The 15,814-nt window shown below is 42.6% G+C and overlaps 1 protein-coding gene across 2 annotated transcripts in view; it reads left to right on the forward strand.

Moving 5' to 3' along the window:
- Positions 1-2,588: 2,588 nt before the first annotated feature.
- kdm3b (lysine (K)-specific demethylase 3B) overlaps positions 2,589-15,814 on the forward strand; it is a 66,928-nt gene continuing 53,702 nt past the window's right edge. For both annotated transcript variants that reach the window (XM_084332420.1, XM_084332421.1), the window contains exons 1-2: positions 2,589-3,067; positions 15,563-15,727. In XM_084332420.1, the coding sequence (XP_084188546.1) occupies positions 2,843-3,067; positions 15,563-15,727 (390 nt within the window). In that variant the 5' untranslated portion in view covers positions 2,589-2,842. The remainder of the gene's footprint in view (positions 3,068-15,562; positions 15,728-15,814) is intronic.

Raw genomic sequence — 15,814 nt, forward strand, 5'->3', positions numbered from 1 at the left:
GCAGTCTCCCGTAGGTGTTCTTTGAGAGTGGTTTTGAAAGTGGGTAGTGATTCACATTCCTTTACAGCTTTGGGTAGGGCGTTCCACATTGATGTGGCATAATTGCGAAACGTGTTTAGTCCCTTGTTTGAGCCGAATCTGGGTTTAACATGATTTGTGGAGCTCCCTCTGGTGTTGTGATCGTGGTATTCACTGACCTTTGGGAAGTATTTTGACATGTACATGGGTACCTTGGTCGTGTAGTGTATCTTGTAGACCAGGCCCATTGCAAGTTGCTGTACTCTGTCGTCTACTCTAAGCCATCCTAGGTTGTCAAAGTGCGCAGGGGTGAGGTGGGTTCTAGGAGTAAGGTCAAGCAGTAGTCTGACCAGTTTGTTTTGAGATGTTTGTAATTTTGTTTTTAGTGCCTTTGAGGTGCTTTGGTACCATGATTGATTGATTGAACACTTTATTAACAGATTGCAGAATGGGTACAATACAGTACAGCTCAATACACACAGCCTCACTGCTTCCCAGCGCCCAGCTTGGGAAGAAACCATACATGTGTAATAAAATACATAGACTTACTAGTTTATCCAAGGCAGAAGAGCATGCATCTTGAAGCTGGTGTTTGTGTGGTTGGTTTCCTGAGCACACTATGTGCGTAGGAAGCATTATATTAGGCTACCACACTGGTATTGATAAGAATCTAGCTTCAATCGTCTTCTGGAGAGTAAAACAATGTTGTTGTTTACAGTGTATCGTGTGTTCAAATGACGTCAGATAACTGCAGCATCTCGAAGTTGAGAGAGCAAACCTGAGCTTCCTACTTGTAATTCTGACTTTGAGGGACGTTCCGTTGCATTTGTCCTAGTAGGAGGTCGGGTTTTTCCTAGTTCCCAATTTAATGGAATGCACCATTAGCCTCCAATACGTTAGCCTTGTCATGGAAGTGCTTCTCATCTAAAAGGGTTATTGCCTCTTTGAGTCCACACACAGTAGTGGAGCGAGATTTTCTGGTAGTCTGGCGCCCCCTTGTGGTAGAGACGAGCCTCCCTCAAGCACCAGCATCTGACTGCAATCAACTACACTTGTTGGCACTGCCAATGTTTTCTTTAGCCTAACTTATTAAGAAATGAGACAATAAAGACATGCGTAATGAATAAAAAATTACTTGAATAGCATGAGACAAAGAGGTTAAAGCCCCACTCTGCGATTCTTTTTGACCACATCACCTTGGCTTGGCGTACATTTACATTAGTCATTTAGCTGATGATTTTACCCAAAGCGACTTACAGGTTCTGTACGACAAGTCAGCAGGAAGGGTACAACTCTGACAGCTAAGGGTCAGTAAGATTGTTCATCAAACTGTGTTGAACTTGAGTGCTACAGTCCTGAGTGCATAGTAGTATATTATTATTATTATTATTATTATTATTATTATTATTATTATTATTATTATTATTATTATTATTATTATTATTATTATATATTATTATTACTACCATATTAGCATAATGGGTAGTAATATAGGCAAGGTAAATTCCTAAATATCCAAGTGCATACTAGTCAAATAATTAGTCGTTTTATTTTCAAACTCTATTTGAGTTTGATCTGGAGATGGAAAATGTGTCATTTGCAACGTTCTTAACCCACTGCAAATCGGAATATAGATCTATTTTACACCAGTGTTTAGAGATATTACCGTAAATAAACCTTTTACAGCCACAAAATACAATTAACACAATAAAAAACTCACATTTAGGCAACCTGTTCTATAGTCCTTGTATCAAGAGCTCAATCGATCAACCGCCGAATGAAAACCGGTTTCTGTTTTTATTTCTTATTTTTAGGTGGTGGGGGATTTTTTTTTGGGCATCACTGATTATGCCTTTAATCCCTGCTCTGGCATTTGATTGGCACGACTATAGGTTGTGATTATTTTAGAGTAAATTATTAAAATGTGTGTTATTCTAAATGCGGCAACCGCTAAAACAATCACTTTAAGCAAAATGTCACTTTAAAAAATAGAATCTTTAGAAACACTTTAAAAGAAGTAGGTACTGTATAGTTTAGATACATTAAGAGTTAACATTGTAAATTGTATATTGCATAGTAGTGTACCAGTAAGAACCAGTTTCTCAGGAACCTAGCATGTCTTTTTTTTACCATGCATATCGTGTGTCTTATCTATTTTATTTTTTCTATGCCTATTTTATTCTATTTTATTATTGTATTTTGCACAATCAATGCGGGCATGACCACTCGCATTTCACTGTATGCCCTGGTAAATGTATGTGACAAATAAACCTCTTGATTCTGATTCTTGATTCACATTAGTTTAGCTGCACATTTTAATGCAATTTCGAGGGTGTAGAGATGCAAATCGATTATTCTTTGAACGAAAAACCCATAGAAATCGAATTGAATCATCTATTTATAAGGGTGTAAAGTTTAAACCCATTTGCCCCTGGAAAATACTCAGAGCAAGAACAGTAATTCGAATTCACCACTAGGGGTCGCCGTTTCCCCCCAAAAAAACTGCTCACTGAGACCGCAGTGCTGCCTTGCCTTTAGTAGTACGAGGAGGAGTGCGTTTGATTGTTGCAGGGTTCAATGGCGGACAGAGCGGGATCGTAGTAGCGCTAGTAGCATTAATGACAATAATAACACCTCTACTCGTTGGAATTTCGACGCCGCCGTCGTTTTATGCCAGAGCGCCCTAGTAGTCGAAGGACAACTCCCGACGCCGTTTAACTGTTAAGTCGCAAACTGGGGCATTTTACTTCCCAGCAGCGAGCGAGCGAGCGACGAAGTTGCTCCTTTTTCATGGTGGCTAGTGGGCTAGTTGGCTAACCAAAACATGGAGGACGGACTCGAGTTGATCGGTAAGCGGCTGCTCCTGCTCCTCGACGACACCAGCAGCGGCGGCTCCGGGGCGGCGGGTCACGAGCCCCCGGTGTGGAGCCGCGAGCTGCTGCGGGGCACGGTGCGCGCGGTCAGCGTCATCGGCCTCGCGACGCCCGAGGTGAGCGGAGAGGACGCGGCGACAACCAGCTCCTCCACCGCTGCAGCTGCAGGACTGACGGTCAGTTTACTAGTGTTTACTGTTGTTTACAACGTGAATATCAGTCCCAAAACATTGAATTAACGGGTCGAACAAACTAATTGTTGAAACGTCGAGATGTTCTCCCCCCCGTTCGGTCCGTTTTTTTAACCCGTGTTGTAACCTTTTAACACGTCGTGTTGTTGTTGTCAGTTTTATGTACATGCAGACGGGTTTGCTAGTCCGGTCATCAGGCGAGGCTGAACTCACTCGAGGCCGTGGATGACTGCGGGGCCTTTGCTTTGTTAGCGTTATCATAACTAGTTGCTAGCTGCATAACGTCATTAGCAATGGCATTTTACGATTATAGTAAACCATCAATGATGTTGTGTCCAAACATATTACATGTATGTAGCTGGCTAAGCGACAAACCCCTTTGCGTCCTGCAGCAGCGGGGAATGTTGGTTGCTTTGTAAACTAGCTGACGTTGTTTAGCTCAGTTCGAGTCAGGCCATGGAGGGCCTTTTGGGAAGTTCAGGCCGGGGTGACAACATCAGGAATATTATGTTAGACTTGATAATAACGTTACAGAATTCAAATTGTAATGTCAAACTTGGGATTGCCATCAAACAAACGAAACACAAGTTTTATTAAACTGTTTTGTTGTGGAACTGATGAACCTCCTCTTGGACCTTGTTTTCACCAGACCACTAACAGTCGACGTTATGTTTGTGGTTGACAACGTTTACTCGTTGGGCTTTGGTTATTTATTATTTTAGCCTCAACAACGTTATGCATAATTTACATTTCATTTGATAAATTCGCCTACGTGATGATTGTCCATGGTCCAACAAGGTGCACCCCATGTGCTTTTTATCAGTTGTAGCCTATTTTTCCTTCATTGTTTATTTAGAAATGTCTGAGGAAGGATGCAGGACTGAAATAAGACAGTTTATCATAATACATTTTTCTGGGACAAATAACATATCTCTATTTATCTTGTCTACAACAGAGATGTAATGTCCACTAGGGTGTTATTTCAGGATGGTCTTTGTTGCAAGCTGAACCTCTCTTTATGATCTTTAAGTTAAGTTGAAATGCTGCAAGGTAGCTGCACCAAATCTTCTAATCCAGATTGTAGAGGAACCCAGTGTCAAGTGGACGAAGTAATTCAAATGAGTTAACACTCTCCAGACAGTTTAGTCTCCAAGCTGTGTTTTTTTTGGTTGTCTTGCCGTTAATAAAATGTTTGTATTTTGTTGTTGATCCTTTTGTTGTCATCTATCCTGTTATCTCTTGCTCCAATTCAGATTGACCCTAATGCATCTTATTCACTAGATAGTCAGGGTAGAGACAGGTAAACATGATTGGGGACCTTTTTAGCCATTTTGTTGGCTAAACAGGCCCAAGTAAGCTACCTAAGATAAGATATTCCTTTATTGATCTCCTTGGGGAAATTCAGTTGTCTTTACTTATTAATGATTGTCTTGAACAGTTGAATTTGGAATTGAAGTAGAGTGAGTGAGCAAGTTAGGTTTCCAATGATTGACGGGCATCTCCTGGGAAACAGACAGATAATTCATCGCTATGCCACAGAAAATAACACACTCCCTGTGAGTCAGACAGAATGTTACTTTTTTGAGCATAGTGCCACTGTAGCACAGAGTCCAATGTTACCTTTATGTTTATCCCCACTGAGCCAGGAGGTCAAACCAGTCCCAACCGTATATTTACACTCGCCAGAACAAGATAGATAAATTAAAAAAAAACATTACAACGTCTTACTCTATTGATCAATATGGATTATTATTTTCTGACCTAAGCATCTGATAGCAAAAAAGGATGGTTGATTGATCCCCCCCCCTTCTCTTGCCCAGGCCATGCATAATAATGGCCCTTTTCTACTATAAGAACATGCCGTGGCGAACCACGCTGTTAAATGGACCTCACAGGTTCCAAATTATTTCCCATGGTAAACAGGGAGGTTCTACATGAGGTACTACAGGAACTGCATTTTGGAGCAGCTCAGGAGGTGCTACTAAACGTGAGTTCTAGGAACACTGGGGTGTAAACAGGCAGCTAGCTGGGGGTGAAAGTTCATCTACGTATAGACTATACTGTGGACAAAAGAGTGAAAAATAACAAAGAACACGATTTAGGCCTTGTCCAGACAAACGATTTTCATCTTTTTCATTTTCATTTAAAAAAAGGTTTCAGTAAAAACGAAATCGTCTCAAGAAATAAGTGCGTGCCACAAATTTACAAAATAAATGTCTTTCCTGTTTTAGAAGTCGCTCTTTTATTTTGACCTCCCCTGACCGGAAGTGTTATCGTTGTCTGTTATCGTCCGGTTCTGTGATTTTGAGCTAACGTAACATTGGTTTCCAAAGGAGTGGAGAGGGAGAGACTGCGGCTCAAACTACCTGTGTTGTATTAAAGTAATTGATTGATGTTTAACTTGTCCCTGTGTCCAGTCATTTCGACTAGCAAACGTTGTCTGTATTTACCACTGTCTATTGTATTTAGTTGGTTAGCTATTTAGCTAATGTTGATAGCATTTTGAGTGGACCTTCTAAGTGACAGGCCCCAGACGGTCAGGGTGGGGGGTCATACCTCCAGCAAAATCACCCTGAGTATCGGGTCCCCCCAGGGCTGCGTTCTGAGCCCCCTGCTGTATTCACTGTACACACATGACTGTGGCCAGGTTCAGCTCCAACTCCATAGTGAAGTTTGCGGACGACACGTGATGGTGGGGCTGATCTCTAACAATGACGAGAAGGCCTATCGGGAGGAGGTTGATGAACTGGCACGCTGGTGCCGGGATAACAGCCTACTCCTGAACATTGGTAAAACCAAAGAGCTGATCGTGGATTTTAGGAGAATACGGCAGGGGACACACACGCCACTGATAAACAGGGCTATCGCGGACAGGGTGAGCAGTTTCAAGTACCTGCGAGTAGAGATGTTCCGATACCATTTTTCCCTTTCCGATCCGATTCCGATACCTAAGCTTTGGGTATCGGCCGATACCGATATTTATCCGATACCAGTGCATAAAAAAAAAATTATATAAATTATACTTTTTTTTTTTTTTTTTTCAGATACTGTTATACTGTTTTTTAGTAATAACTAGAACGTATGGTATTTATTCAACAACAGGTGATTGTATAGATTTGTATTAGTATCATTAATCAATGAGTATGGGCTGCAGCACTGCAGATATACCCTACTCCAATGATCCACACGGACATTAAACGGTGTTGCACTCGCTACTCAGTGGCTCTGCAGATATACCCTATTCAGTCTGTAAGCTAGTGGCAGATAGAACATTCATGTTGTGATTTTTGATGCAAAATAAATATTCAACATTCTCTTTTGAAACTCCGCCTCAGACTCTTATCCTTTGGCACTTGCTGTACTTTGCTTGCAGGTCTGCAGCCATTATTGCTGGATTATGTGAATAGCACCAACTTTAGACACGGTAACGTTATCAAGCTAAGCTAACTGACCTAGCTCGTCTTCCCGCATTGACATTAAGATAACGTTAGTAATAGTCAGCTAACGCTAGTCCGTAGCTACTTAACTTAAATACAATTCACCGTGGGTGCATTATTGTTGATAGACGGTCACGGACAGTGTTAGGTCCTGGAGAAAGGACAGGCGATCATCTGATTTGATGTAACGTTAAAAGCGGATGTTGTTCCAACTAGCTATCTTTCCAGCTAATGCTATCATAACACCAGCCAAACACATCCCGATTCCCGTCCGAGCTCCCCGTCATGTCGGGGACAATGGAATTTAAGAAAGTGTATCTGCTGTTAAAATGACACAGCATCACACTTTAAAACATGTTCATTTTATAATCCTCACTCTCCGCAGGACTCGGCAGGAGATAAATTACATCATGGGATCGGAGGCTAGAATTTACGTGTACTCGACGATACCGATACCAGCATTTTAGGCAGTATCGGCGGCACAACTCTACCTGCGAGTCCACATCACAGAGGACCTGACATGGTCTACACACATAGATTATGTGGTGAAAAAGGCGAAACAGCGCCTCTATCACCTGAGACAGCTAAGGAAGTTCAGAGTATCGGGGAAGATACGCCACTCCTTCTATTCCGGGGCTGTAGACTAGAGTATTCTGACTGGAAACATCACTGCCTGGTTTGGAAACAGCACGGCACAGGACAGGAAGGCACTCCAGAGAGTGGTGCGCTCAGCAGAGCGTACTACCACTACGGGTATTGTACTACCACCCAGGGTTTCCGTTAGAATTTTCTTTTGCAGGTCTGAGTGTCCGGTAGATTTCAATCTACCGGACAAATGGGATAAATTCCGGTCAGAGTTTATTGAGCTTAAAAACAATTGATAAGCCTATATAAAGAATGACATCATCAAGGCATTTATAATATTTTAACTTAAAACTAGACTACTTTTCCGTATATACAGTCATTAATATATTCCAAATAAAATAAGTCCCTCGAGACTGCGTGCTGCTGCCGACTTGAGGTGTCGGTGGGCAGTCTGCCCGACCTTAATAAACAGCAGTCTGTTATAATCACATTTTTATGAGCTAACGAATTCCGTTATATTGGACATTTGTATTAATTATATCAAGCGAAGAACTGAGAAATTTGGCAGAGAGACGGCAACATTATCGTGGGTTTGCGCCGTGATGTATATCTCCACCTCCCAACGACTTGGTGCTGCTGCTCATAATGTCCGGTGAAAATAATTCCCTCTAAGCACAATTTGATTATTTGAATTGTATTAAAATAGGCTAAAATTAAATAGCCTATGCGATGAACGAAACAATCATTACATTTGTCGTTGCTTCACCAAGCAGCCGGTCAATGACATCCTGTGTCAGCGAGCTGGCAGCTGATATATTTACGTGAAGCATGGAGCAGGAGCAGACAGAGCAGAGCAGCGGTGTCAGCAGCGCCCCCACCCAACAGCTGAATTGCCAATGGCTGAATTGGAGTACTGCACCCTGCCAAGCCATGCTTCACGTAAATATATCAGCTGCCAGCTCGCTGACACAGGATGTCATTGACCGGCTGCTTGGTGAAGCAACGACAAATGTAATGATTGTTTCGTTCATCGCATAGGCTATTTAATTTTAGCCTATTTTAATACAATTCAAATAATCTAATTGTGTTTAGAGGGAATTATTTTCACCGGACATTATGACCGGAGAGATTAGATATGTCGGACTTCACCAGATTTTGCCGGTCAAATACCGGTAATTACCGGCTAACGGAAACGCTGCTACCACCCCTGCAAGTATTCTGTACTTCTGTATGACAACTATTAAAGAAACTTGAAACTTATATAACAGGAGGTGCAAATCCAGAGCCTGCAGAATTATGAAAGACCCCCACCACCCCAACAACAGCCTGTTCAAGCTTGTAACAGAGCGGCTTTAACCTGCTTGGTAAAAGTGCGCCTGTCCCTTTATGGCTGGCAATTACGGATGCGCTCATCTCGGATCTGATAGCGGATAAGAGGTGAGACGTCAGACGGTGGTGGGTTGGCCTTGTGAGACGTGAGACAGGAGACGTGAGAGAAGTCATGACGCGGAAGTGAGAGCGGCGAGTTTGAATGTTGTTTCACTGAAGGAAGACGTGCAGCCGATATAAAGAGCAAGGAGAACGTGAACCGTAGTTAGATAACGTTGAAAACGCGCAAGTAAACATTACCTGACACGGGATGGATGACCAACGTGGATAGTCCGGACGTCTACGACCTGATCATCTTCACCCAACGCAAACTTCGGTGCGGTAGGGTACACGCTGCACTGTTTGTTTTGCTCCTGTTCCGAGGCTGTGGTCAGGCAAGCGCCTACGGTCACATGCTGCAAGAACAGAGACTCCGGCTCAGCTTCTTCCCTCAGGCCATCAGAACACTGAACTCTCCACTCAAGTACACGTGAGCACACACACACACGCACACACAGGGACCGAAACTAAAGCCCGCCGCCCGCCAGGGGCGCTCTGTTTTTACCTTTGGCGCTTGACACTTAGAGGGCTGCCCGCCGTGTGGCGTGTAGACGTGTGGTTCATAACGATACTCTTGTGCGAGTACAGATTATAGCCGCGCTCGTCTTTTTTTTCTCCGCCGCGAGATCGTTAAAAAACTACAAGTCCCACATTGCACTCAAGTCAACGGTCCAATCACAGTAGAGTGACGTGACTGGTTTCATGAGAAAAAAAGCAAATGACCAATCGGAAGCTCTTATTTGGCTTGTTTACTTCCTGAAACGCCACCAATGCCGTATGCGGGCAGTCTGCTCTAGCCAGCTACCGTTACTGTTTAAACAATGACCCAGTCAACTATTCACTTTTAGTTTAATACATGACGAGGCATTGTCTAACGGTATCTAGCTGGCTAGCTACTGATAGCTGCTGATATCAACAAATGCTCCAGCAATAGTCGACTCGAGTGCACAATACCTCCGTTCCCTCGTTAGCTAGCTTAGCTAGCTCACCATCTGTCCCAGTAAACTAAATTGTCTTAACGTTATCTACCGGGCTAGCAGTAGCTACAGATAGCTCCTGATATCAATTTCAATCAATTTATTTCAATATATCAATGTCTTATAACATTGATTGAATGCGTATTCTAGCTGAGGGCATGTTGAATGTGATTTGACAATAGAACCGTAACGTTATAAATGGGGTCCAGCTGCATCGCCGGAGAATCCTTGCATGCTGAATGTAGGGTCTAGCTGAATATAGGGTCTAGCTGCAGGGCCGGAGAATCCTTGCTGGAGCTGGAGGCTACTCAAGTATACACACAGACAGTGGAGCTGTTTGCAGATAGCAAGCATTTTGACTTATTGCGTGGTGGCGATGTCTCGCAGATAATACAACTACAAGTATGATTATATAATATATATTTTATTTAAATTTTTTTTTATATAAAATATATACATATTTTTTTTAATCAAAAAAATTTTGGCAGGTAAGAAATATGCTTGGCGGGTAGACTCTTCCCATCTACCCGCCACTGGCCGGTGAGTCAAAAAGTTAATTTCGCTCCCTGCGCACACAGCCACACACACAACACTCATGCGGCAACCGCTAAAACAATCACTTTAAACAAAATGTCACTTTTATTTTTATTTTTTTTATATATCTTTCTTCCCCTCCTCTTTCCCGATTTTTCTCCCATCCCACCCTTCCTGGTTGTTGCGTACTTTCCCCTACTGTTGGTCCGGGAGACCGGAGACTGTCGCATGCTTTCCTCCATGTGCAGCCTGGGGCAGGCCAACCTGGCCGTGCAGGTTCTCACCGGGGAGAGTGTAGCGTGTGGGAGGCCACACTATCTCTCCTCAGTTCCAACCCTCGCTGAGCAGGCGCCCCGACCGAACTGTAGGGGTCGCTGTCCACAACGCCCAGGACCCACCCTTCAGCTTTCCCACCCCCTGATACAGCCAATTGTATCAGTGTGAGAGGCCAGCCAAGCTGATAGCAACGCTGGGAGCTGGATTCGAACAGGCGAATCCTAGTGTCTCCCGGTGTTTTATTTTTTATTTTCATATTCGAATCCCATGCCCATCGAACGAAGCTTCGAAGTATTTAAGACAGCCCTACTGTATAGTTTAGATACTTTAAGGAGTTAAAGAGTTAAAATTGTATATTGTATAGTAGTGTATATAGGAACCAGTTTCTCAGGAACTTAGCATGTCTTTTTTACCATGCATATCTTGTGTCTTACCTATTAAATTTGTTCTATGCCTAATCAATGCGGGCATGACCACCCGCATTTCACTGTATGCCCTGGTATGTATGTGACAAATAAACCTCGGAGTCTTGATTGATTCTTGATTCTTGTACTCAGCTATTTTTCAGTCTAGTATTAGTATTGGTGTTGCAGCACGCTGCCACTCAACTTATGCACTCTGTACGATGCCATTTGTTGTTGTGATGTGGGAGTTTGCACACGCGGGGTAAGGCCCGGGAGAGGTGGGCTATCGCGTCAACGGTTCAGGAAAAGACTCGTATCGCTTGTAAAGACGGCGACACAAGGGGAGCGTCTTCAGAATTGCGCACTCTGGGAGCTGGTTTCAGAAAATATCGTCTTCAGGCCGCCAGAACTAGGGATGGGAATCGAAAACCGGTTCCCGTTGTGGCTCCTGTGACTTTCGATTCCCTTATCGCTGCCTACAGTTGCGCAATAACGTTACGTTAGCATGTAGCCATGGCAGACTCTATTTGATTCCTTAAGGGCTCGAAATTGCCTGGGTTTTGGTAATATGCTCCCGAAATGCTCCCGCTGTTTGGCTACTTCTATGTGCAGTGAAAACTACTTGAATGCTTTAGAACCTAGTCATTGATTTAGATCAGGGTGAGCTAAAATTAGCCGCGGAGCTAACGTGAGCTAACGCTATTTAATCAAGCTCACAAAGAGAGATAAACAGCTGACGGCGGATAGTACAGGTACAAATACAATAAAACAGCAGGTGGGGGCTGTTGTGTAAACCTTGTACTCTTTAGTTCACATATAATGAGAGACGTGAGTGCTTGTTTACAAGTCTGTAAGCCAGGAAGAGTGTAGAGCCATATGAAATCCGCGTTCACGGAATCGCGGACGGAATCGCGGAATTGACCAATAAAAATGGAATCAACTGCAAAACGTGGAATATTGCAGAATTTGGCCTAATCTGGACTGAAATTCCGTTTTTGGGTGGAACGCTTGGTGCACACGCGACCGGGGAGGCGGACGCTAGAGCGGGTTACACACAACACAGGCAGTCTCCCAAGCGTCTCGCTGCTTCGGTGTTTACATCGTCAAGAAGCTAATAAATTCCCCAATAAGCCCTCAATTCAGAGCAGAGCAGTATCCTAATGACTTTTATGCCTCCGGCGATAAGGTGTTTTGCTAATTCTGTCAACGTTCCGTGGACTGGAGCCACAAAAACACTTGCGACACTATTGTGATTAAATAGCTATAACGTTAGGACATGATCGCTTCTTGCTAAATCTAGTGCACCCATCCATTTGTTTAATGCAAACAAGTCATTATACACTGCCCTTTATAATCTAAATAAACTTAAATAGCTATGAAACGTTACAGTACATAGGACTATAGATGGAAATGATAGCTTCTTGCTAAATCTAGTGCACTCATCCATTTGTTTAATGCAAACGAGTCATTATACACTGCCCTTTATAATCAAAATAAACTTAAATAGCTATGAAACGTTTTACAGTACATAGGACTATAGATGGAAATGATAGCTTCTTGCTAAATCTGTTGCAATCCATTTGTTTAATGCAAACGATTGTCATTATACACTGTCCTTTATAAACGAAATAAACTAAATTAAAGGTGCCTAAATTATGCATTACTATATTTCATCACAATAAAATAGATATAGCTAGGCTACTGACATTGTGATGATGTCAGTAGTAGCTAGCTGTATCTATTGTTTACACTTGAAATGTGTATTTTTATTTTGTCACAATATTATTTGAAAAGTATTGTGTAAAATGTAACTGTATTTCTGAGTTGCAGCACTTAAAAACATTAAATGGACTGTTATATCATATTCAATTGTAGACATTTATTCATTCCCACTTATTAGACACTATTTCTGATGGTAAAATGAGCATAAAAAGCAAAATACAGAATTCTGAAATATTAAAACTGAAAAAACGGAATTTGGGAAAAAATAAAATGGAATTTGGAAAATAATAAAACGGATTTCATATGGCTCTAGAAGAGTGGTGCAACATACAAATGTGTCCGTGTAGCAACACAAGCCAATACTTTAAAGGACAGGGGCCCGGGGAGGGAGCTCTCTCTCTCTCTGTGTGTGTGTGTGTGTGTGTGCAGGGAGCGAAATTAACTTTTTGACTCACCGGCCAATGGCGGGTAGATGGGAAGAGTCTACCCGCCAACCATATTTCTTACCTGCCAATATATATTTTATATATACAATTTTTTTTTAAATAAAATATATATTATATAATCATACTTGTAGTTGTATTATCTGCGAGACATCGCCACCACGCAATAAGTCAAAATGCTTGCTATCTGCAAACAGCTCCACTGTCTGTTTTGGCTGTGTTGCTCTTCTAGAAAAATAATCCTTTCAGGGTTGCCTATTGAAATACTGTACACTTTCCTACTGTACACTTTCCTGATTAATTGAAATGGGGGACCCTGATGTAAACAAGACGAAAGTCTTTCTCTGGTCTGCATCCCCTTAACAATTGTGTGTATTGAGCTGTACTGTATTGTACCCATTCTGCAATCTGTTAATAAAGTTTTCAATCAATCAATCAATCACACCTCCAGTACAGAAACATTGTTTGCGTTTGCGTGTCAGGTAGACCATTGATTGACAGTCGAGTCTGCCAATTACATCACATCGCTTGCACTCCGGTGCTGCAGCTGGACCCATTGCCCACCTCTGCTGTTGATAACGCTAGCCAAGTTATTATACACACAGATACACAGTGGGCCAGTGACTTTGGTGTAGGGGTGTAACAATGCATCGATCCTAAGGGGGAAATTCAACTGCATCGATTTGAAAATGTTAGAATAGATTATCGCAATTTTAATGTGTACACGTTATGTTATTGTCATGTCCGTTACAGCCAACACACCGACATACGCTACTGCATCAACGTTATCATTAACAAAGCAAGGCATTCGTTTTGTTGCATTAACGTTATATTACTATTGCTATCGATAAATCTAGGTGTTCTAAAATCTATTGCTATTGGTAAGAGAGACTATAATAAGTTGGTGTCTCGGAAAACGAGAGCCCTGATCGCGGAGTTTCAGGAAGTAAACAAGAAAAATGAGAGCTTCCGATTGGTCATTTGCTTTATTTCCCATGAAACCAGTCACTTCACTCTACTGTGATTGGACCGTTGGCTTGAGTGCAATGTGGGACTTGTAGTTTTTTAACGATCTCGCAGCGGAGGAAAAAAAAGACGAGAGAGGCTATAATCTGTATTCGCACAGCGTGCGCGTAATTGATTTTTACCGTTCGCAATCGCATACAAATATTTTTAGGGGCCTGCTTATGAACTACACGTCTACACGCCACACGGCGGGCAGCCCTCTAAGTGTCATGCGCCAAAGGTAAAAACAGACCGCCCCTGGCGGGCGGCGGGCTTTAGTTTCGGTCCCTGTGTGTGTGTGTGTGTGTGAGAGAGAGAGTGTGAGTGAGAGACAGAAGTCAGAGGAATAACAACCTGTTATTCAATAGATTAAATTCGTTTAAGAATAAAAAAAAATAAATACATTTTAAGAGAATCTCAAATACATTATTTTATTTAAGTGTAGGCTATAGTTAATGTTTTATTTTTTACAGTTTTTGTATTTTTCTGACATAGGGGCTCAACAATAAATGACAATCAGAAATGTCAAGTTGCATGTTGTTATTCTAACCAGCTTAGACCCCGACGCTCTGCATCTTCTGGCCGCCTCAGACCTACTCCTATCCGAGCTCCGGGAGGGTCATCAAAGAGAAGTCGCCTATTCTCAGTCCTTGCCCCACAATGGTGGAATGAACTACCCACCCCAGTTAGGACAGCCGAATCACGTCCAATCTTTCGCCGTCGACTAAAGACGCACTTCTTCAACCATTATCTGAATAAATAAAAAAAATATCTAACCCTAACTAACCGTACTGTCATGCACTTGTCCTAATAAACTAACCTACACTGTAGCACTCAACACTTTGATGAACATTGTTGCTCAGCTGATAGAGTTGTGCCCTTCCTGATGGCTTGTCGTACAGAACTTGTAAGTCGCTTTGGATAAAAGCGTCAGCTAAATTACTAAATGTAGTTCTGTTGCATTTCCAATTTATTTATTTAAATTATAAATTGATCAGGTATCGATAAGGGAATCGATAAAGAATCGAATCGATAAGCAGAATCGATAATGGAATCGTATCGATAAAATCCTATCAATTCCCATCCCTAGCCAGAACGCAGTTCCGTGTGGATGGAAGGTGCATACGATCAAATACTTTGACTGATACGACCGAAATTGGTTTAGTCTGGACATGGCCGTATAGGTACAACAAGCCTCTTCTGTGTTTACTTACTGTGCTGCGTGTCACAAATGATGTTGGCGATGTAACTGTCACTTTATGGCGACGCTTCCACCAACCATCGCGTTTCATGAATTGCAGTGGGAAAAGAAACAAGAACCTGTCTCGGATCTCTGAAATTCCTGAAAGGTTCCTTTTTATAGAACATTTCTCAAGTTCCTTTGACAATGGAAAGGTGTCATTAAGGCCTCTGTGACGGACTGGGTTTACAGAATGGCTTCTTATTGATGAGCAGGCCCTCTTACATAGACATCATTACCCTCCACTTACCTCCAAACTGTAGGTATCAATCTTAGCGCACACATTTGCCCCCTTCTATGAAAAGGCAGATATTCTCTCTGAAGTTATCATATTTGACTCGGGACGGCTATCTTGTATCACGCACACACAGTGACTGCTCCCTGTGACTGCTCATTTCAGTGTTGTTGTTCCCTTTTCCCCTGTCCAAGGTGTTCGTGGAGTTTGAGAACGCTGTACAGCCGTGTTCCTGGGTGCAGGTGTACGGGGAGGGCGTGAGAGCCGTGCTGGTGGAGGACTCCATTGTCTGGGCCAACCGGAGCGACGGTGCTGGGGCTGGGGGAGCCCCGGGATCGATCATTGCTTGGCCAGCTCTGGTGAGTGTTTGCTCGGGGAACGTGGATGGCAATAAGAATTGCCGCCGGGGGTGCAAATGTGTTTGAGTAAATTATTACTCGCAAAAA

The sequence above is a fragment of the Notolepis coatsorum genome, assembly GCF_963971535.1.
Source record: "Notolepis coatsorum genome assembly, chromosome: 16".
Classification (NCBI taxonomy): Eukaryota; Metazoa; Chordata; class Actinopteri; order Aulopiformes; family Paralepididae; genus Notolepis; species Notolepis coatsorum.